Below are 22,969 nucleotides of genomic sequence, written 5' to 3'. Positions count from 1 at the left end.
GCCTCTGTGGTTTTAGGGATGCTCACTGTTGCCTATGGGAAGACTGGAAAATTTGGAATTCCCTTTGGTGACAGTGTTCCTAAAACAACAGTGGCAGCTTCTGCATTGGGATCCAAGTACAACAAAAGGCACTTTAAGGACACTAAATGGGTCCTGAAGAGAGTTACCCATACCTCAGGGGAACTCCATGAAGTCTCCAATAAGGTAGGAAAGAGCCACCATCCAAAAAGGAGCTATGGGTTACCTCTTTGCCACATGTGTTTATCTTAAGGCTTGTATCCACGTTTCCCTGATTCTCATTCTCATTCTCTCTCTCTCTCTCTCTCTTTCTGTATATGTGTATATACATATATACACACACAGACACATATGTGTGCATATTTGTATATAAAGACACATACACATATCTATACACATACATACATGCACACTTGTGGGAGAGGGTGTTCCAGATTTTTGGAGGAATATTTTTATATTTCAGTCCTTATGCCTATTCAGTACATATTTCTTTGGAAGAGAGATCAAATAATCTCTTTATAAACCTCAAAGTTCAATATAAATGCTATTTATTTATTGTTATTCTTTGCTAATTGATAGTAATAAGTTCATTGATATTGGGGGAATAGCAACTGGTTCATCTATACTAGGGGTATATCAGATAGAGGATGGTAAATTAATATTAGGAAGTCACAACCTCTCAGGGTTATCCCTGGAACCCTGAGAAGAGATGTAGCAACTGTCCTTGGGGACCAAATCTGCCACAATGAGTAGGAGTTGAGAGTGAGCCCAGAACCTGTGCTATATATATGTGTGTGTGTGTGTATGTATGTATATGTATGTGTGTATATATGTACATATGTACATGTATGTATGTGTGTATATGTATATACACACACATGTACGTCTTTCCCATAAGAATGTAACCCCCTTGAAAGCAAGGGCCATTTCACTTTTGTCTTTATACTCCCAGAACTTAGTACAGCTAGGTGCCACATCTAAGTATTTAATGAATCCTTTTTGATTGATCTTAATTAATAACAGTTGTTAAATCTTGTAACTTCTATCTTCATAATACTTCTAACATATTCCCTTATTCTCCACTCATACAACCACCATACTAGTTCAGGGCCTGATCACTTATCACTCGGATTTATTACGATAACTCCTAATGAGTTTCCCTACATCCATTTTTTTCTTCTCCAATCAACCTTTCACACACTGCCAAAATAATCTTAAGTCATAAGTCTGACCATGTCATTTGCCTGCTCAAAATTTTTCAGAAGTCCCTGGAATGACATACAAATTCCTGAGTCTGACATTTCAAGCCCTGCCTAACAAGATTTATTTTGCATGACCTTTCTTAATGGATACGACATTCAAGATAAACTGATCTCTTCTCCCAACTTGGTATTCCTTGTCGCGTGTGCCTCTGCAATGTGCCTTTCATTCATCCCTGCTTCCTTCAAGACTCAGCTCAAGTATCATGTACCACTTCTCATGTGAAATCTTTGCTGATCCTCCCAGTTCTAAATACTCTTCCCCCTCAAATTACCCTGTTCTTAGTGACCCCTCTGGTCTGATCCTCCATCTTGGACTTGAAAATTAAGCTTGGAAGATGGCGTAGTAGAAAGAAGCACATACACATAGCTCCAAACCCACAACCCATAGAACAACTACAAAGAAGTAACTCACGGCGAATTCTGCACCCAGAGGCCACAGAACATTGGAGCGAGGGAGATTTCTGTTCCGGAGAGACCTGCAAACCTCTCGTAAAAGGTCCTTCGTGCTGAGGACTGGGCGCCGGGACTGGGAGCTGAGTACAGCCCTGCCGTGGCCGCGGCACCGAGAGGAACAGATCCGAGCGGGCTTCAGGGACGGGATCTCCAGCGGCCGCACAAGTACCTCCACCCACAGGTGACGGGGGTCTGTGAGAGAGTCCCTTTGGCGGGTCGAGGGGGGAGTGGGGTGCCCCCATGGCTCGGGCCCCCTCGGGAGACAGAAGCTGAGGGGCAGCGGCAGACCAGGGCTCTCCAAGCAGGCAGGAGCCTGGATCCATTGTTGAAGGTCTGTGCATAAACTCCCTGAGGGAACTGAGCCTGAGAGGCAGCCCTGCCCTCACCTGAGCATCTGAATTTAATCTCACACTGAATAGCAGCCCTGCCCCCGCCCAAAGCCCTGAGGCTGGAAGCAGCATTTGAATCTCAGACCCCAAACACTGGCTGGGAGGATCAGGAGGTGAGGTGGGTGTGAGGAAAATATTCAGAGGTCAAGTCACTGGCTGGGAAAATGCCCAGAAAAGGGAAAAGAAATAAGACTATAGAAGGTTACTTTCTTGGTGAACAGGCATTTCCTCCCTTCCTTTCTGATGAGGAAGAACAATGCTTACCATCAGGCAAAGACACAGAAATCAAGGCTTCTGTGTCCCAGCCCACTCAATGGGCACAGGCCATGGAAGAGCTCAAAAAGAATTTTGAAAATCAAGTTAGAGAGGTGGAGGAAAAGCTGGGAAGAGAAATGAGAGACATGAAGTCAAAGCATGAACAGCAAATCAGCTCCCTGCTAAAGGAGACCCAAAAAAATGTTGAAGAAAATAACACCTTGAAAACTAGCCTAACTCAATTGGCAAAAGAGGTTCAAAAAGCCAATGAGGAGAAGAATGCTTTCAAAAGCAGAATTAGCCAAATGGAAAAGGAGATTCAAAAGCTCACTGAAGAAAATAGTTCTTTCAAAATTAGAATGGAACAGATGGAGGCTAATGACTTTATGAGAAACCAAGAAATCACAAAACAAAACCAAAAGAATGAAAAAATGGAAGATAATGTGAAATATCTCATTGGAAAAACAACTGACCTGGAAAATAGAGCCAGGAGAGACAATTTAAAAATTATGGGCCTACCTGAAAGCCATGATCAGAAAAAGAGCCTAGACATCATCTTTCATGAAATTATCAAGGAAAACTGCCCTGAGATTCTAGAACCAGAGGGCAAAATAAATATTCAAGGAATCCACAGAACACCGCCTGAAAGAGATCCAAAAAGAGAAACTCCTAGGAACATTGTGGCCAAATTCCAGAACTCCCAGGTAAAAGAGAAAATATTGCAAGCAGCTAGAAAGAAACAATTCAAGTATTGTGGAAATACAATCAGGATAACACAAGATCTAGCAGCTTCTACATTAAGGGATCGAAGGGCATGGAATAGGATATTCCAGAAGTCAAAGGAACTAGGACTAAAACCAAGAATCACCTACCCAGCAAAACTGAGTATAATACTTCAGGGGAAAAATTGGTCTTTCAATGAAATAGAGGATTTTCAAGCATTCTTGATGAAAAGACCAGAGCTGAAAAGAAAATTTGACTTCCAAACACAAGAATGAAGAGAACCATGAAAAGGTGAACAGCAAAGAGAAGTCATAAGGGACTTACTAAAGTTGAACTGTTTACATTCCTACATGGAAAGACAATATTTGTAACTCTTGAAACATTTCAGTATCTGGGTACTGGGTGGGATTACACACACACACATGCACACACGCACACACACATAGAGACAGAGTGCAAAGAGTGAATTGAAGAGGATGGGATCATATCTTAAAAAAAAATGAAATCAAGCAGTGAGAGAGAAAGATATTGGGAGGAGAAAGGGAGAATTGAATGGGGCAAATTATCTCTCATAAAAGAGGCAAGCAAAAGACTCATTAGTGGAGGGATAAAGAGGGGAGGTGAGAGAAAAACATGAAGTCTACTCTCATCACATTCCACTAAAGGAAAGAATAAAATGCCTACTCATCTTGGTATGAAAACCTATCTTACAATACAGGAAAGTGGAGGATAAGGGGATAAGCAGAGTGGGGGGGGATGATAGAAGGGAGGGCATGGGGAGGAGAGTGCAATTTGAGGTCAACACTCATGGGGAGGGATAGGATCAAAAGAGAACAGAAGTAATGGGGGACAGGATAGGATGGAGGGAAATATAGTTAGTCCTATACAACACAACTATTATGGAAGTCATTTGCAAAACTACACAGATTTGGCCTATATTGAATTGCTTGCCTTCCAAAGGGAAGGGGTGGAGAGGGAGGGAGCTAAAGAAGTTGGAACTCAAAGTGTTAGGATCAACTGTAATGTTCTTACCACTAGGAAATAAGAAATACAGGTAAAGGGGTATAGAAAGCTATCTGGCCCTACAGGACAAAAGAGAAGACAGAGATAAGGGCAGAGAGGGATGATAGAAGAGAGAGCAGATTGGTCATAGGGGCAATTAGAATGCTTGGCGTTTGGGGGGGGAGGGGAGAAAAGGGGAAAAATTTGTAACCCAAAATTTTGTGAAAATGAATGTTAAAATCTAAATAAAAAAAAAAAAAAAGAAATGATGAGCAGGTGGATTTCAGAAAACCTTGGAAAAGCTTACATGAACTGATGCTGAGTGAAGAGAGCAGAACCAGGAGAACACTGTACACAGTAACAGCCACATTGTGCGATGATCAGCTATGATAGACATCTCTTCTCAGCAATGCAAAGATCTAAGACAATTCCAAGACTCATGATAGAAAATGTTATCCATATCCAGAGAAAGAACTAGAGAGTCTGAATGTAGATTGAAACATACTATTTTCACTTTTTTGTTTTGTTATTTCTTTTTCATGAATTTTTCCCTTTTATTTTGATTTTTCTTTCACAACATAACTAATGTGGAAATATATTTAACATGATTGCACATGTATAGCCCATATCAGACTGCTTGCAGTCTTGGGGAGGGGTTGTGAGGAGAAAAATTTGGAACTCAAAATTTTATTTTAAAAAATGAATGTTGAAAAATATCTTTACATGTAATTGGAAAAATATAAAATACTATTTACAAAAAATTAAAAAAGAAAAAAAATCAAAAAAAAAAAAAAAAGAAAATTAAGCTTGGTTTGTCAAAAGATGGCTGCTGTTCTAACAGATTCTAAGGTAGTCTATGAGTCTACCCTCCTTACACTGGAAGTCATGGTTATGCCATTTCTTCTTTCCAGGCTTCAGTTTATTCCCATTAAATAAGGGGGTCAGACAAGATGACCTCTAAAGTCCCTTTTGGTCTGACCTTTATGGCTCTCTAATCACATTTACGTTGTACTTTTCAGGCTTCAAAGAAATTTCATATACATGAAATCATTTGAGCCTAAACTTCCCATTCCCTTTGACAGTACTTGGTGCCGTGTCTTGCATATTGTAGGTATTCAGCGTGTGTGTGTGTGTGTGTGTGTGTGTGCTATTGTGTGTATGTTCATCCTTTGTTGCTGAAGAAGACCACGCCATCAGAGAAATAATGACATGACTTGCCCTTGACTTTGTTTTGAGGGAGGGAGGGCTGTGCAGGTCACCAGCCTCAATTCTCCTCCAGAGCCATCTGAATCCAGTGACCAGATATTCATCAGGATGACTGTAGATGACCCAGGATGAGGCAATTGGGGTTAAGTGACTTGCCCAAGGTCACACAGCTAGGGAATGTCAAGTGTCTGAGGTAAGATTCGAACTCAGGTCCTCCTGACTCCTGCACTAGTGCTCTATCTACTGTACCACATAGCTGACTGATTGATGGCAAATGCAGTGAAAACACAGATCAGATCCGCACAAGCTGGCAGTACGTAGGGGCCAAAATTAGATAGGTTTTTAGCAGCTCACTTTCCAAGTAAAGGTATAATTAATGATTAAACTATTTTACAAATGAACCATATAAAAAAGGGAAATTTCAATTAATATCAATTAATTACACTTGTTACTTAAGATTTTTATTTATCATGAAATTGCTCCTCTAGGACTAGAGACAGACTGACGATGGCTGGCTGCTGTGGGTCATGTGACAAACAGGAGAGAGTACATATTGGCAACCCACCTGCCAAGTTACATGATGGGCACAACAGTGATTGGGGAAGGCAGGTTAAGTGGGTCATGGACGAAGCACTCGTTACATCTTTACTTTCTTTTACACCCTCTACGCTTTTCACGGGCTGCCTGAAATCCTTTAGCCCTACACTGTGCAGGCCTACTACGGATTAAGTTTTCTTCATACCCCACTTGTATCACCCTTAAAAATGCAACACCAACTGCTTACAATTTCTTGTTTTCCAGAGGCTATCTACCCCCAACCGAAGAAAGGTATAAATAGGGATAGGACTTTAAGACACAGGCATAGTGGTCAAAAGAGAAAGTTCACACTCTTGTGTTCTTTCTGTTATGCCTTTTCAGAGACTCCAGACAAAGCCATACCCTTGTAGACTAATAGTAATCTGGAAAAAATACAAGTACTTAGCCTAGCCACCGTGACTCCAATAACAATTATAAAATGTCTAATAAACTCAGCATATAATGTCAATTCAAATCTTGAAAAGCAAAAATTAAGTGGCATATCAACATTAAAGTTTATTGCTTCCTTTGCAGAGCCGGCCTATTGTCAATAAAAGTCATTCTGAATGAAGAAAACAGCTATAAATATTGAATAAACAAGTTGGAGTTGAAATACCATAAATATTCCAGAGCTGTACACTACACTGGATCCCTTTCTCCTCTGCAAACTTCCCCAGCGGACTGAAATAGTCTGTCACTTGCACAGTATCAATAAAATGCCAATGAAAAGCTAGTTGGATCCCCATATTTACAATCAATATATCATTACACATCTTTATGAAGTGCAAAATTTCCTATTTTTTTTTCCCTCCAGCACCATTACACCTTCTTAAATTGGTCTCTTTTTCCTTCCCCCTGCAGCAAACAGTTGCATTGATCGTTTAGGGTCGCTGGGGTTGCTGGGAAGAATGTCTGGCTGGCTACGTCAGAAAACCTGAGAGGAAGTTGGGCCCCATCTGAATCTGGTTGCAGGTGAGTGGCCAAAAGCAAAGCTCGGAGCTGTGTGCTCGGGAGGTGGCATCAGCAGTGCCAAGACTGGAAACTGGCCTACAGATGGACGGGTATCTCAAAGGCTAATGGTGCATTTATGCACAAAAGAAATAATCTCAGAGAGCTAACAGGGTCTGGAATAAGAGTCATATCATTAGATCATGAAGGGCTTTTAGAGATCATCTATAGGAAATTGACATAAGTCTCTAAGAACCCATTCCCCAGTAGATAAATGGTTAAAGGACATGAAAGTTCTCAAAGAAAGAAATACAAGCTGTCAATAATCATCTAAAAAGTGCTCAAAATCATGAAAAATCAGTAAACTGCAAACTGAAACAACCATGAATTATTTCCTTGCATGCATTAAATTGATTAAAATGTTAGGGATGTAGAAAAACAGATCAATTCACTTTTGAGAAGGCTGTGGATCCTTTTAGAAAGGTTTTTGGAATTGTGAAAATTTTTTTTTAAATCCATACCTTTGACCCACTATCAGTTTTATATTCCATGGAAGTTATTCAGTCTTAAAATATTTATAGCAGACATTATCATAACAGCAATTAATTGGGAACATTATGCGTGCCCAATGATCAAGGAATGGCCAAACACATTGTGGTATATGAATAAAATAGAAAAGTACTGTGCCAAAAGGATTTCAAAGAAATAGAAGAAGACATAGGAAATGACATTGAATGAACAAAATATATCCAAAAAACAATATACACAATTATTATAACTTTGTATATAAAAACTTTAACAGCAGCCAAACAGATAACAAAAACTGGATGACATTGATTTATAATGCACAAATTCCTTCTAATTAATGGAAAAATCATAAAGTATAAAGTTGTAGTATAATCAGTTACAATCACTGCTATGTCTATAGAATCACAGATTCAGATCCGTAAGGAATCTTAGTAACTTCCTTATTTTATAAATGATGCAACAGAGGCATAGAGAGGGAAAAACTTGCCCAAGGCCATCTGACTACAGATAGTAGAGATGGTCTTCTAAACAAAGTTTTTGGACTCTAAATCTAGGGCTTGTTCCACCCTATCTCATAATCATTTTGTCGAACTGTTTGGGGACTTTTATATTAAGTCAATTGGGAATATGCCGGACATTGGTATGATATGTTTAAACACATTTATCAATAAAAATAAATAATATATCATTCAACGCCCCCCGCCCCGCCCCCCCCCCCCGCCCAGTGCCAGAAAGGGAAGTGGCTTACCCAAGGTCATACGTTGGCCTTGGCAAAGCCAGTACTACATGGCTAAGTAGTTAGGGGATGGACTTACTAATGCTTTGTGTCCTATATGTTTTGTCTCTCTTTCTGTCAGTTAGGATCCTTATTACTTTGTTTAGCATCTGCTCTGTATAAAGCATGCTTTCAGGTTTAAAGGCATTATGGTATAGTGACTTCAGAAGAAATTTATGCAAGGTTCCTATCGTTGCAGAACTGGACCTTTTACAGAGGTTGGACTCTAGTGCTCTGCATGCCTCATTCTCTGGTCATAAGACGCACACTTGGGAAGGTGAGTTAACACTATGAGGCCACTCATGGACCAACTGAAAAATCTTGTACTTGGGAGCTCTGTAGGGTAGGATGGAAAAGGCAATTCTCATCTCTTTTTTTATAGATAAAAGTGAAACTGGTAACCCTAAATTCACATGTCTACCTATGGTTACGGAGCAATGAAGGCAATGGGAGACCTGGGCCTGGAAGCCAGGTCTGTGGACTAGACAGTCTAGTGTAGAACTTAGTACTTAAGATACAGAGCCCCTGGACCATTACAGCCCAGACTGTCTCTTAGGGAATATCTGATGTAGGACTTAAATCTGAAGGATAAAAGCTGTAGCCACAATTTGACATGTTTAGGATATTTACAGAAACAATATCACGATGCAAAACCTCAAAACTGCCACAAACTCAAAATTGGCAGGCTATAAGGAAAGTGCTTTTCTTTCATTCTGTGTCCTAGTACATAGAAAGCAGACCATCTGTCAATGGCCAAACAACAGGGCACAGACAGAGCTGGGCAGGTTCAAACTACCCCCTTTTCAAGCTAACTTGGAAGATCTAGCTTTCAAAAGATACTTTTAATCTGTATTCTTTTCATCTAGACTTTGGAGACTTTGAGTTGAACTTAAAATGCTTCATCTAAGTGAAAAGCTATTCCCCACTCAACTACCGGTCCCACTTCCCACCCTTCTGGGGAGATCTTGGTAGTCCCTAAAGAAGTCTCAGGAAGTGATTCCACTCAAGAACTTCTACCCAAAAGAGGTCAAAGGCAAAAAGAAAGCTCCTACATGGGCCAAGATATTCACAGCTGTACTCTTTGTAGAAGTAAACAAACTAGAAATAAAGTGAGTGCCCATTAAATGGGAATGGTTGCACAAACTCTTGTTGATTTAGAAATGAAACAAAGAAATAACAACGATACCATAAGAAATAATGACTATAAGGAATTTGGAGAGACCTGATGTGTCTCATGTAACACAGAATGAAGAATTCAAATACAGGAGAACAATATACAATCACTGTAACAATGTAAAGGAAGACAGCATCAGAATTGTGAATTCAGATTAACTGCAAAAACTGATCGTGGTTCTGGAAAACCTTTCTTCTCCAATCTGGTTTGTGCCATGAGCCCCTGTGGTAGTCTGATGAAGCCTATGGACCCCTTGTCAGAATCATGTTTTTAAATGCATGAAGTAAAATATATATAAAGAAAAACAATTATATGGAAACACAGTTACCAAAATACTTTCTACAAACAAGTGTGCAGATGTCCAGGTTAAGTACTCCTGAAGTAAAGATAAGGGGAACAGAATGTCATATGTATTATCATTTTATAAGTCACGTTGGATTAGAGTTCAATGAAGGTAGAGCACAGATGTAAAGAGAAACAAATGGTGAAAAAAATGAAAGGATCATCGTAGATTCAGAGGACATTTCAGGCCACTTACTCCAACTCCCTCACTTTACAGATGAAGAAGTGGAGGCCCAGAGAAGTCAGGTTGTTTACCCAAGGACACATAGGTAGTAAATGTTGTAGGTAGGGCTTGAATCTAGGTCCTCTGCCTCCAGAACCGATATTCTTTCCATTATGCCATCACATCAGTAAAACAACAAATAAAGCTTCTCTTATAACTTTCCCCCCTTTGCTCCCCCTATTCTCACCAAAGCAGACACCACAGGAGAAAGAAACAGAAGTAAAATGTGAATTTCCCCACCCAATCGGTAGCAGCCTTTTCCAGGTTTCTCAAAGTTCTGTATAATGCATAATGGCATATATCCTTACAGAACAATTGTTTAAATAAGCTTCTTGATATGCACTTTGGTGAAAGTAAAAGGAGCCATGGATTTAAAGTCATAAGATCCTGGCTCTCTGCTTCAGTTAAGTGTAAACAAGTCATGTTTTTTCTCTCTTAGCCTCAGTTTTCTCCTCTATAAAATGGGGATTTGCGTCCTGGTATATGCCAATTTAAATGCCTGGAGGAGGCATTAACTAGATTCTCAACAGACTGCTTCCTGATTCTCTTTTAGCATTTTGTTAACTTGATTTTGTTGATTTCGTTAAAAAGTATAAACCATGGTCCTTTGAGGATATGTATTTGCTCAATTTAGCAAGACAGGACAGATTTGTTTCCTCTAAAAGTAAGTTGCTATTAATATGAAAATCAGTGACCAAGAATGTATATTTTGAACTCAAAACTATGCTATTTGTACGATTAACTTTCAGACTTGGGTTCCTTGTTTCAAGGAGAAAAACAGACATTGGCTATCACCAAACAGATCTTGATTAAAACTTCAAAAATTTGGATAGTATTTTATTTAATGAAAATGTCTTCCTCTTTGACATAGAATTATGACACTCCTGTTGGAAAATTTGTAATGACTTGCCTTCTAAATAAATTCAAAAGCCCTCTACAGTCTTGGTTCCTGCCTTTTTCTAGTGTTTTCTCACATAAACTGAGCTACTTCCTTTTTAAAAAAGTAACTTTAAAAATATGAACTTAAACATGAACATTTTGGCGTACAAATAACAGAAAAGGTGATTGTATCAGTGAATTTCCGTTACATAATTTTTAAGTGTGTGTATATATATATATATTTAAGTATATATTAAATATAACATAATAGTAGCAACTTTGTTCTGATTGTATCCTCTTCTGAAAAAAAAATATAAAATGGGGACTGCAATAGGGAGCACTTGTTAGAAAAAGCACTTTGTTAACTGTGAGCCTTATCAAAATGTAAGCTAATTATCCATATCCCAATGGTTTTAAAGTAATGAAACTTTCTTCTTTAGTAAAAAATTTGTTACCCCTCTCAGGAGAGGTTAATAAATCATTAGCTAATTAATAAGTTATTAGTTTGAATAATCTGTATTAATGACTTTAGCTTATATTTTATTCAATAAGATGAAAAATGTATTTTATCATTTTATAACAATACAAAAGTCTTGAAATACAATAAAAACAATCAAAATATTCAAAGGGACCTTTGAGTTTATGTGATCTAACTTGTTCATTACGCAGATGGGGAAACTGAGGACCAGAGAAGTCAAATGATTTATCCATTATCCCATAGGTATTGAGAGGAAGAGCCAAGATTTAAATTCAGATTCTCTAGGCTCTAAATCAGTGCTCTTTCTGTGGTCACTCAAAATAACTCAGAGGCTCCTGCACTTACTAGCCTTAGTTTTAAATTCCCCAAGCCCCCTTCAGGATACATTTCCGACATGGGACCAAGAGCAGAGACAAGGCATGGAACTGTTACCCTTCTGCCCATTGGAGGACTGAATGGCACCTTAGTCAGACATCCCTGCCCTTCCCAGCCCCAGGCCATGGGGGGCTGGACACAGGGGGCCAAAGAGTGCTCTGGCCTATGGATGCTAGGGAGCTCCTTTATGTTATCGTACTCCTGCCCCTTCTGTAGTAGAGCAGGCTGTCAGGGACCTTGCTGGTGAAGAGTCTTTGGCTCAAACCTGCTGAAGGATGGGCCTCTGATGAAAGTGGCAGAAAATGAAGATGATACCCCAAGACCATACCCCCAGCAATCTAAAAAATCCAATGATGGCACATTCTCCTTTAATTTCACTTCACCCCCTGCCCAATAATTTTTAGCCATTGGTTCCCTGGGTTTCTCTTTTCAGGTGTCTGATGATGTGTCCTACAACTGATAACTGTGACTTATGCTGCAAGAAAAACTACCCACCAATTTTTTGTACCTACTCTAAAAACCTTTGGCAATTTATTTTAAAAAGTATTCTTCAATAAGAGTGTTACATCAAGAACATAGAGCTAATTTCTTGACAAAATCTTTTAGCTTTATCTACATGCTCTACTGTATTTCTAACCTACTCTAGTCAGTAGATGCTAGGCACAATAACATGACTGTAATAGCAATAAAAAGATGAAAACAACTGGAATAAATGACACAGCACAATGTTCCTGACACTAATCTACCCAGTCCTTCACAGGACTGTGTGCCTCATAAATGACTTGTGGCTATTGCTGGTCACCATTCCATTCATTTGAAAGTTGCTGATGGGGCAAGCGTAGCATTTAAAATAGAGATCTATGAGAAAAAAAATGCTTTTAGAAAAGGGGAACAACATGAGTGCCAGCAATAGGACAAATCTGCTTGGCAGTCATAATTACCCAAGTGCTTGAAATGTTAAAATCCATTTTAGCCCAAATCCTTCAAACCATGTAGGGATCACCTGAAGGTCTGGGTTTGGATTACACAGATTGGCTGTCTACACTGTTTGTATTTACCATAAAATTATTCCATACCATTTGGCCTTTTGTGGGACAGCAGATCTGGCACTTGTCTCTTACCCTTTATCTTAACTGTTTCCTACAGAAAACTACATTGAGATGGTAATAAATGCTGGAGTTCCCCATGAACCAGGGTGAGTGAAAGGAAAAAATCAAACCCCGTGCCCGGCAGGGTCTTTGCTTTTCTGCCAGATCAGAGCTGTCCACATTGTGTGCTATATGTCTCGCTGACAAAGGACAGGATGTGGAATTCCAAAAGAAAAGCCCAAGGAATGATTGTTCCTGCCTTCCTCCCCGCCAGCCCTCCCCTCCCCCACCCATATACCTCCTGTTGTTTCATTTTTAAGGTTAGTGGAAAAAGCTAGTTTCAATAGCCCTGAATATGAAATACGTCTATTTCTGAGTCCTCAGGCCATGGTGGAGGAAGAGCCAAGGCTGAGCCTTCCCTCTACCTCAGGACTCAATACTGATGTGGAGGGCTTGCACCAAGCAATAAAAAGGCAGTATGGTCCCCATGGTGCAGGCAGATCTGCTTTCTTCCCCCTACCTCCACCCCCATCCCTGAGCTAAGTCTGCCAACCAGGGGGCCAATTAGTGTCAATTACAAGGGGGACCACTGACTGGTAGGAGCTCCACTGACATCAATAACTCACTTCATACAGCCTTCCCCTTCTAACCATCACACAGTGATGACTTTCAGTCGCTAGCAATTTGGGCTGGATTTGAACTGATGACCTAGACGTGAAAGGTCCTGCATCCATTAGCAAATCCCTAGAGGCCTACCTAACATCAATTTGAATTTTTTATTTTTGAAGTCCTTTTTACAAGGCTCTAGCCAAAGTGCTCAAATCAACTCTAAAGGTTGACTTTCAGGGGTGTGATGTCACCCTGGGCAGCTGCCAGCCTGCAAGGCAACTCTGGAGAAAGTCATTCTCATTCAAGTACCCAAGGGAGGCATTCTGTAGTGACTTATTCTCTGAAGAAGCACCAGGGGCCTTTAAAGTTCTAACCAGACCTTCTGTATTGGGATAGGCCCCTCCCTGGGTATAAGGAGGGTAAGAAAGTGTCTGAGGATGCTGCTAGGCCACCATTTAGTCAAAAGGTAATAGAAACAAACAGCCAGAGTTAATTGACCTTCAACTCTAGCTCCTTCGTTGTCTTCCAGGGAAAAGGCCCACTTTTAGCAGGCTGTCGGCCGCTCCTCAGTTCTTCGCAGAGTTCTGGGAAAATGACTGCGAAAAAGGAAATGGAGGCCCAAAGACATGGGAGGAGCCTGTCAGCCAAGTCCACAGCAAAAGCAAGGCTTGCCTCTGACTGAGCAATCTTTGATTCCAATAGCAAAGAAATAAGAAACTTGGTAAAAATGAGAGGCTGTTTTCAAACTTTTTGAAAAAGAGAAATGCCTACTAAAGAAAGACTCACCTGGAAGAGGATTTGCACAATTCCATGAATGATACACATACGGCGTCCCAAAAAGACAAAAAATGGCACCACCAGCTCGATGAAATGATTGCTTAAGGTCTCAAACTGATGAAACCACCATGGGGACCGGTGCAAATAGTAGGCAATAGGGTTAGGTACAGGCTGTGTCTGTGGAAAAAAGGGCATAAGTCATCTATATTAATGGACTGAATTAGCATATAAAATCTTTTATCCTAAATTGTCATCCCCAGAGAAAGATAAGTTCTGGGATGTCAGAGCTGAAGGAGTCTTAAAATCACTGGAGTCCAACCACGCCCCCACCCCACCCCTTTTTTGAACCTGAGTTTCCCTCATCTCATCCAGGTTGGAAGAGTTGTGGCCATTCATGGGCCTGATCCCACTACTGATGAGCATGGAAGCTTTGATCTGCTCCATTTCTAATCTGGGCTGGTTCACCCCCTCCTTAGGCATCCTGCTGGCCTCCCTTTCTTGGGGGCTCATTATATTGGTGATGGACTACATGAGGATACCTCATTGGTTTGGTCCACTGTAGCTTAGGGATTACAAGTATGCACCCAGCCAGCCCAACTTCCTCATTTTACAGAGGTCAAACTGAGGATTCTTGAGGTGTAATGACTTTTTGAACATTTATGTAGGGATAAATTTGAGTGCAGGCCTTTTCAGAAATAGTGGTCTCTCCTCTACCATCCAATCGAACAATCATTTTTTGAGCACCTGCCATACCGTATTATCCCAAGAGTATCAGTGAAGTTTTAAGGTAATAAAGCTTAGATTCTTGGGCCATTTGGTTTATGTCGCTGGTTTTAACTATATACCATGCTGCATGTATCCTAGAATGTTAGATTTATAAAAGGGTCACAGGGCTCTAGAGTTGAAAAGGCCTTGAGAGGTCATTTACTCAAATCCTTTCATTTAACAGAAGCACAAACTGGGACTCAGAAATGGGAAAGTGATCTGCCCAAGGTCATGTATCAAGTTAGTAAGTCTTGGTCCTCTGTCTTCCAACCTAGTTGGTGACCAATGAATTAAATTGTTCAACTCCTTCCTAGGAGTTCTAGACTACCTAATGAGTTAGTTATTTGTGCTGTCTGTCCTCATTTAAATCAGAACCTTCTAAACGCCAGGTACTTTCTGTTTGATATATAAGCCTCCAAAATTTATAATTTAGAGAAGAAAAAAATAAGTGACTAATTAAGTAGCATAACAACTTTAAATAGTAATAGTGAATATATTATACATTGTTAGGGTTATAGGATTAGTTTATAGCATTTTAAGTAGCACAACACTACCAACTGTAGCATTACGTGTATGTGTACACACACATACAAACACACATACACACACTTTTTTTCCTTTAACGCAAATTCAAATTCATTATATTTGTTTTAAAACTGACAGTATAAAAGCTGAAAATATCCATTTTAATTGGAGGAGACACAACACATCTTTAAATTATTTGTAACTAAATCAAAAATACAAACAATACAGGGGAAAATTGCACTGTGCATGGCAATTGACTATGGTTGTACTGCCAAATCCCACAACTATTGTAATTCCTTATTAGCAAAGCTGGAATTAATAAAGCTGTTTCTTTCTATGGGTTTGAGGCTGCTGTAACCCCTAAGGACAAGAGACCGCATCCTTCCTTCCTCTGACACCGGGACAGGAAGAAGCAACCCAAGGGGTCAAGGAGTTCTGCCAAGTCCATTTCAACAAAGAGGTGGGAGGTCATGGTCTTCATACTTCCTGGGTCAAGAAGGTGAAAGGTCTGAAATGCCCTGGAGAGCTTTTCCTTGGGTGGAAACTGTTTCAAGTGAATGCGGGGGGTTTCTTTTCTGTAAACTCTTCTAGGACAATCCCAAAGATGTTTTGAGATACTTTTGGTCTTTTTCTTTTTTTAATGTGGAAGAAAATCAGAAATCAGGCAGAAAAGATTACAGATGGAACTAGGTGTGATCTTCCCTAAGTTCTGAGGGAAAAGATTGTTGAGATAGTTTAGTCCTGTGAGCAGGCAGCTGAAAGTAAGGAGACCAAGTACAGTTCTGGGACTTCATCCCTCACTTTACCATTATCTTGAAATGTGATGAATGTAAAAAATTGCCTAGTTCCACTGGTTATTAAAAAATATCTTTACTGAAATGATGTTTGAGTTTTTTAAAAAGAAATTTCAAACTCAAAACCTTTAGTTTGGGTCAGTTTTTTGCCTTTCTGACCCTTGCTTACTCAGTTAATGCAAAATGACAAGAAAGGCAGTTTTTAATTGGGAGACCAGCCTGTTCATTATTCCAGGGAGGGTGAAAGATGAAGAGATCAGATTGGAGGAGACAATCAATCAATCACTCAAAACCATCAAAGCCTTTTCTGCCAGAAGTATGAAAGAATCCCCACTGGCTAACCATAATTTTCATAAGGTGGAAGGGAAGGAGGGAAAAGGGTAATGATTTGGATAAAAGGCACAGTAATCTAAGCCTTAGCTCAAATCCCCAAACAGCTTGGATTTTTTTTTTTTTGGATGTACAAAAATATGCTGCTGGTTTTTAAAAACCAAACCAAACTCAACAAGCTTAATTCTAGAAATTCCCAGTCACTTGGTTCAACTTGGTGCCCATGTGAAAAGGAGAATCGTTCGGTACAGAATCTGACATAGGATGTCATAACTTAGGGATCATCTAATCCAAACTCCCCATTTTAAATATGAAACTGAAGCCAGAGAAGGGATGTGATTTGTCAAAAAACACACAGCAATGTTGGTGGAAGAGGGTTGATTATTAGAACTTCAGGTATCCTGTTGCTCAGCTTGGTCCACTAAACCATTACTAGGATCATAAACCTCATAGCTAAAAAGAAACATAAATATCACTTACTCCTTCATTTGATAGATTAGGAAACTAGACTTGGAGAGAGGAAGTAAGCCACAGAATGGGTTTTTACTAGGTCCTTTGACTTAGTACGAAATTAGTACTCTTTACAAATTACTATCCCTGCCTCTCATTAAAAATTCGTCCCATCAAGGAATATTTGGTGAACATCCAATAGGAAGAAGAAATTCTGCTAGGCATAAACATAATATTTTCCCAGTGTCAGGAATGGTAGGGTTTGTTCTCAGAGTTCTCCAAGATCTCCAGGTTCAGATAAATATTACGATATTCCAGCCATGCGAACTTTTAGGAAATCAGCAAACTTTAAAGGAACCAATTGCTTTTATATAAGAGGGCTTAGCCAGGACTACATCTAGGAAAACACAGAACTGACCACTCTTGTCTCCATGCCCCATGCTCCATGCTTCAAAAAGAATTCTACTGGGCAGTAAACCTTGGGGCGGAGATCAGGTGCTGAAACCAAATATTGAAGGAACAGAAACAAAAGAATTGAAATCGTTTTCAATTAAACAACAAAATTTTTACTGAGCATCTGCGTGTCTACCACTGTAGTATGTGTTACGGAGGATTCCCAAAGACAAATTTAAGACATGGTCGGTCCATACGGAGACAGTAGATAGTGTGTGCGTGTGTGCGTGTATTCATATATATATTTTTTAAGAATAATGCCATAAGATATAAATTCCATGAGGTAAAGGGGCATGTGACCATATAGTCTCTAAGCTTACCTAAATTGCCTCTAAGGGGACTCCGTTTCCTTCACATGGAAATCAAGGGAGTTAGACTAGTTGATCTCCGAGCTTCCTGCCAGCTCCACAGCCTAGGAATCTACAAGGCTAGGACCTATGTCTATCTAAACTTATATAGGCTAAACAACTGAATGATACTGGGGCCTTGTCTTTTCTAAACTTATTTCTTACCTAGCACTTGCCATGGTATAATGTACGTAGATGATAATAAGAATACGTGTACAGAGGGACAGAAGGCACTACTACGCTGTATATCCTGAAGTAATTTGGGAGAAAGTAGGATAAGATGGGAAAAGTTTGGATTGGCGGAAAAGTAGACAGGCATTGTAGACTGCGTAATGGAGAGAGGGATAAAAGGAGCACTGGCTTGGAGGCAACAGAGTGGGGAGGGGTGGAGCAGTAAGTGGACCAAGTTGTCTGGAAGGGAAAGCTTCCTGTTAAGAGTAAAATGATCATACTGTTGAGGGAGCCTGAACCTCAGTGGGTTCCTGAGCAAGGGAATGGTAGAATGGAAGTTATCTATTAGGAAGATTTACACGCATGTAGACATTACTCTTAAGGAAAGGACAATTTCAAATCTAAATGGTAACAGTGCTCATGAATGGCCAGCATTTAACTCTAGAACCAAGTAATCAAGCTCTAAAACAAACAGCAGAGAGAATCTGTTCCTACTAGACGTAAATAACAACAATTCTACTATAACAAGACACTTTTTTCCTTCTTGGTTTTGCCCAGTCCTTCATAGCTATGGCATGACTTCTGCAGACCCAGCACAGAAAACAATCACTTTTCAGTGAAAACAGGTCGACTGCCCAACATGTAACTAACTGGCTTCCTAGAATGGAGTAGTAGTGGAGGGAGTAAAAGAGAAGCAAAGTTAAGACAGCATTGCCTGTGTGTGTTCTGTCAGAATGGGCTCCATATGGCTGCAGAACATGAGAGTTGTGTGATGCAGTTTTCCCAGTGAGAATAGACTGTTTACTCAATAAAGAACACTGAGGTAAACTCTGTTTGCTGAGTTGGTTAGTGAATTAAGGCTCCCCCCAATATCCCCAACCTACAGGCACCTGTGATGCTGGAAAATTTTTGTTTTCCTTAATGTGTTCAGTCAACAGTGGCCTGTTGGCACAGGAGTGGGGCTTCCTTCTCTTCCAGCTCTGACCTGCAGGCTCTCCCAGTAGCATAGCTGAGGTTGGGAAAAGGCACACACTAGAGTTTATTTTAAGAGGGGAAAACTGCAAAATTACATAATTGTGGTACTTTGTGTACTTTTCCACTCCATTTGTTTCCGGCAAAAAGCTCTGAATAGGGCTCACTGTCTCCACCATTGGAAGGGGGTGAAAAGATCCAGTTCTCTTTGATGGGCAATCTGGGGGGTTGTTATAGTCGCTCTCAATTGTCTGGTTGGCTAATTAACCTGAAATGCTCTGGAAACTCTTCAAGAAAGCACTTTAATTTTAAGACACATGAGATAGAGATGCAGTCTGAGGGTGGGGGTGAGGATGGGAAGTAACAGCCAGCCATCCTTTAGGAGCTAGAGTAATATGTTCTAGGCCAGTAGGTCAGCTGACTGGAAATGAGAGAGGGAAAGTAGAATCCTTGATTAATTTAGTGATGTTACAGTAACTCAGAATTACAAGTACATGAGCTGCTACTATCTTGGGACACAACGTCATCATGGTACACACCCTTCCCCTTGTCATAAGCACTTCTGCTCCAAATTCTTGGTGGCCAACAAAGGCCTTCCGGAATTAAATGTGGCAAAGGAAATTTTTATAACTGTAAAGACTCGTACCTAGGCTTATTGATTTTATGTAGGGAGCAGAATCATCCACGGTAACTTGCTTTCAAATTTATATATGCTTTTATGAGGCTTAGTTACAAATTTCAAAAATACACAAAATCTTTTTCTCTGGAAGGTTTCTATGGATCAATTATGTGCCAAGTGAGTAGACATTAGAATACAAAGTATTTTATCTTATGGTTTCTTGATAGGTAGCAGGTCATAGGATTTGAAGTCAAAGGACTTGGGTTCTGAATCCTCAATTTTTCACTTACTGACTCTTGGCAGACAAGGCAAGTCAATTCTCCTTCCTGAGTCATTTTTTCTATCTGTAAAATGTGTGTATGTTTTCAGTGACATCCGAGATTCCTTTCACCTCTAGATCTATGATCCTAGGATCTTAAATGACCCATGAATAAGCCACCCTGCCAAACCAAACGCTACTATAAAGGTAAACTTTCCTTTCTGGGAACACAAACAGTCTCAGTCTTTTTTCTTTGTCCCCCTTACATTTTATATTGTGTAAATTCTGGTTTTAAAACAATGCATCTTCTTATTATCAGATTTTACAGCAGGAAAGGAACTTAGGGATTGTCTGTCTCTAACCTATACATTTTACCAATGATGAAACTGAGGTCCAGAGAGAGGAAGTCAATTACTGGGGATCACAAAGACAGTAACCAGGGATTTGAACTCAGGCACTCTGAATAGAAATAACCCTCAACTCTCTCTACTACATAATGCTCCCCCGTTAATGAAAGTTTTAGGTTCTACTACAGTACGTTATTGTTGTTGAGTTGTTTCAGTTGTGTCTGACTCTTCATGATCCCATTTGGGGTTCTCTTGGCAAAGATATTGTAATGGTCTGCCATTTCCTTTTTTTTTTTTTTTTTCAACAGATGAGGAAACCCAGGCAAACAGGGTTAAGTGACGTGTCCAGGGTCACACAGCTAGAAGCCAGTTCTGCAGTACAGGCTAAGGATAAAGAAAAAAAAAGTCCCAATATTCAAAAACAGACCACTAAGAGGGGCTATGGCTATGGGCATGATGCCTGAGAAAAAGCGGATATGCGTGCACACACCCACACCCACACCCACACCCACACCCACACACACACACACACACACACACACACACACACACACACACACACACACACACACACACACCTCAAAGTAGTTAAGGAAATATACATAATAAAGGCAAGAATGTGACTAGACCAGAGAAGATAAAGACCTTAAATAGGGGCTCAATTTTCTTCCAGTTTCCATAGCTCCAGCTTTTCCTTACTCATTTGCATGGGAGAAAAAATGTTTCCGAATTGAGAATCTAGGAGATCCCAAATCCTAGTGCCCTTGGCAAACTGCTGAAAGGATAACCTCTACATGGATGATAACTTGGTATAGCTTTATCTATTAGGAATTAAGTAGGGAGCCACATAGGCTTGCTAACTAAGTCTTAAGCTATAGGGTGATACTAGATGACCAGGAAACGATGTTTGTTTGGGTTTTGTTTTTTTTTTTATAAAAAGGAGTCTGAGTTACCAACTAGCTAAGAGTGACTCTTCCCTGTGTTCACTGGAGAGAGTTTTAGACAACATTCTGAAAAAAATACACAAACCATTTACTCCACAGAGAAAGAAGGGAAAAAACAACGCCAGGAAGGATCTCTCCTCCAGTATAATGGCTTTACATAATATGCTTTACAAGTTTCTGCTTTTTAAAAGACCTGTAGAAAACCCTGGCACCTTCAAACAAAAAGAACATGGCACCCCCGATAAAGAATTCAACTGAGGCCAGAAGCTGGGAAGCAGAAAGAAGCTCTAAACCTAAACAAGTGCTGTTGTGGCTGGCAGCGCCCTGCACTGGGAAGTGGTACCAATACAATAACCATATGAAACTAGTAGGGAACAATACCTTATGGAAATTATAAAACAAACGAGACCTGTGTCATGCAGGTCTGTTGGGAGTAGTGAAAAAAAAACACTGCCAGAAGATCTAAGAAGCCTTGAGCATCAATGGCAAGTTTCCCATCAATCCCAGCCACACACGTTTGCTCCTTGTATCCTAGCTCTACATGTGATCCCATGCGTGTGCACTTTGATATAGGTCCCCAATGTGTGCTTATCACTCTTTTCACTGATTGTATGTGTACTTGTGGAATCTGGGGGGGGGACGGGACAAATTTATTGCTACTTTTGTTGCTATGTTACTGCATTCAATGCTGACGCTTTCAACTTACCGCATCCTCTGACTTACCAGTAAAAGTAAATGCATTGGTGGAGTCTCATGAATTATGGATTGGAGTAGATATGAACATGCAGAGTAACTCAAAACTGGTGAAACTTGTCTGGGGAAACTCATTTTGTGAATTGGGGTTGCCTCAACAGCTACATTATTTCTCTATTTTCATTTTGATTATTCTTTGACACTTGGAATTCATAAAGAAACATGAAACCACAATGGCTCAGTAAGGGTTATGGAAAAGGATGGTACAACTCCATCTTTCTCTCCCTTTGTTCACAGCTTTTCCAAGGACCGTATGGGGAGAGTTGCAAGTAAACTAATTTTTGCCACTTCATTTAACTGGCCTGCAAAAGTATAGATGTTGTTTTTCCTTCTTAGTATTACACCAGCATATCCAGAAACAATGCTATTTGGGGCTGGTTACAGGTTTAACATGGCCAAAAAATTCATTTTCTAGGAGAAATCAGACACAGTTCCTTATGGGAACTGTCCTTCAAGCCTCTCTAGATTGGTAAGACCTACTAGACTTTGCACTCTCCTTTGAGAATCCATGTTAAAATGAACGCCTCTGTTACAATGAGGCATCCAATTAGGACTGATCTAAAGAAATGTCAGACCATATGATATGATACAAACACAATATGCACAATACATTCTATTTGGAATTGGAAGACCCAAGCTTGCATACTGGCTGTTATTTACTTGTGTGTCTTAGGCAACAAAAACAACAAAACAAACAAAAAACACAACCTCACTGGGTTCAAAGAGAGTCTATTGTTGGACCAGAAGTTTTCAATGGTAAGTTTCAGCTCAGTCTTATGATTCTAAGCAAAACACAATCATCCTCTATCCCTGAGCAATAGACACAATCTGTATTTCTAAGAGTTGAGGCTGCAAATAACATCTTTTTAAAAATGAGACCTGATCTTCAAATTGAACAATACTGTCTTCATGTGCACAGAGTGAAAAATAAATGTTCAACATTGGTCCTTTTAGGCACATGAGCATGGGGTGGTAACTGTGGCCTACATATGTTTAATCAGGACATCAGCAATCAACTAAAGCATTAGGTTTTTCTCTATCTTGCAGATTAAGCTCTAAAGCATTTAAGTTCAAAAGTGTCCATTATCTTTGTCATTTAAGCATTCTAAGACTCCAAAGGTCAGAGGTTAAGAGTTATTTGTCACTTAGCTAAAGTGATA

At 39.9% G+C, this 22,969-nt stretch overlaps 1 protein-coding gene across 7 annotated transcripts in view; it reads right to left on the bottom strand.

The window, feature by feature from the left end:
* Positions 1 to 22,969, bottom strand: part of LMF1 (lipase maturation factor 1) — a 742,944-nt gene that overhangs the window by 181,737 nt on the left and 538,238 nt on the right. For all 7 annotated transcript variants that reach the window (XM_072600903.1, XM_072600855.1, XM_072600875.1 and 4 more), the window contains one exon: positions 14,090 to 14,257. In XM_072600903.1, coding sequence (XP_072457004.1) covers positions 14,090 to 14,257 — 168 coding nt within the window. The remainder of the gene's footprint in view (positions 1 to 14,089; positions 14,258 to 22,969) is intronic.

This window comes from Notamacropus eugenii, chromosome 1, assembly GCF_028372415.1.
Source record: "Notamacropus eugenii isolate mMacEug1 chromosome 1, mMacEug1.pri_v2, whole genome shotgun sequence".
In the NCBI taxonomy this organism is placed as follows: domain Eukaryota; kingdom Metazoa; phylum Chordata; class Mammalia; order Diprotodontia; family Macropodidae; genus Notamacropus; species Notamacropus eugenii.
Note: the sequence above shows the minus strand (reverse complement) of the source record. Positions and strands in the feature narration are given on the sequence as shown.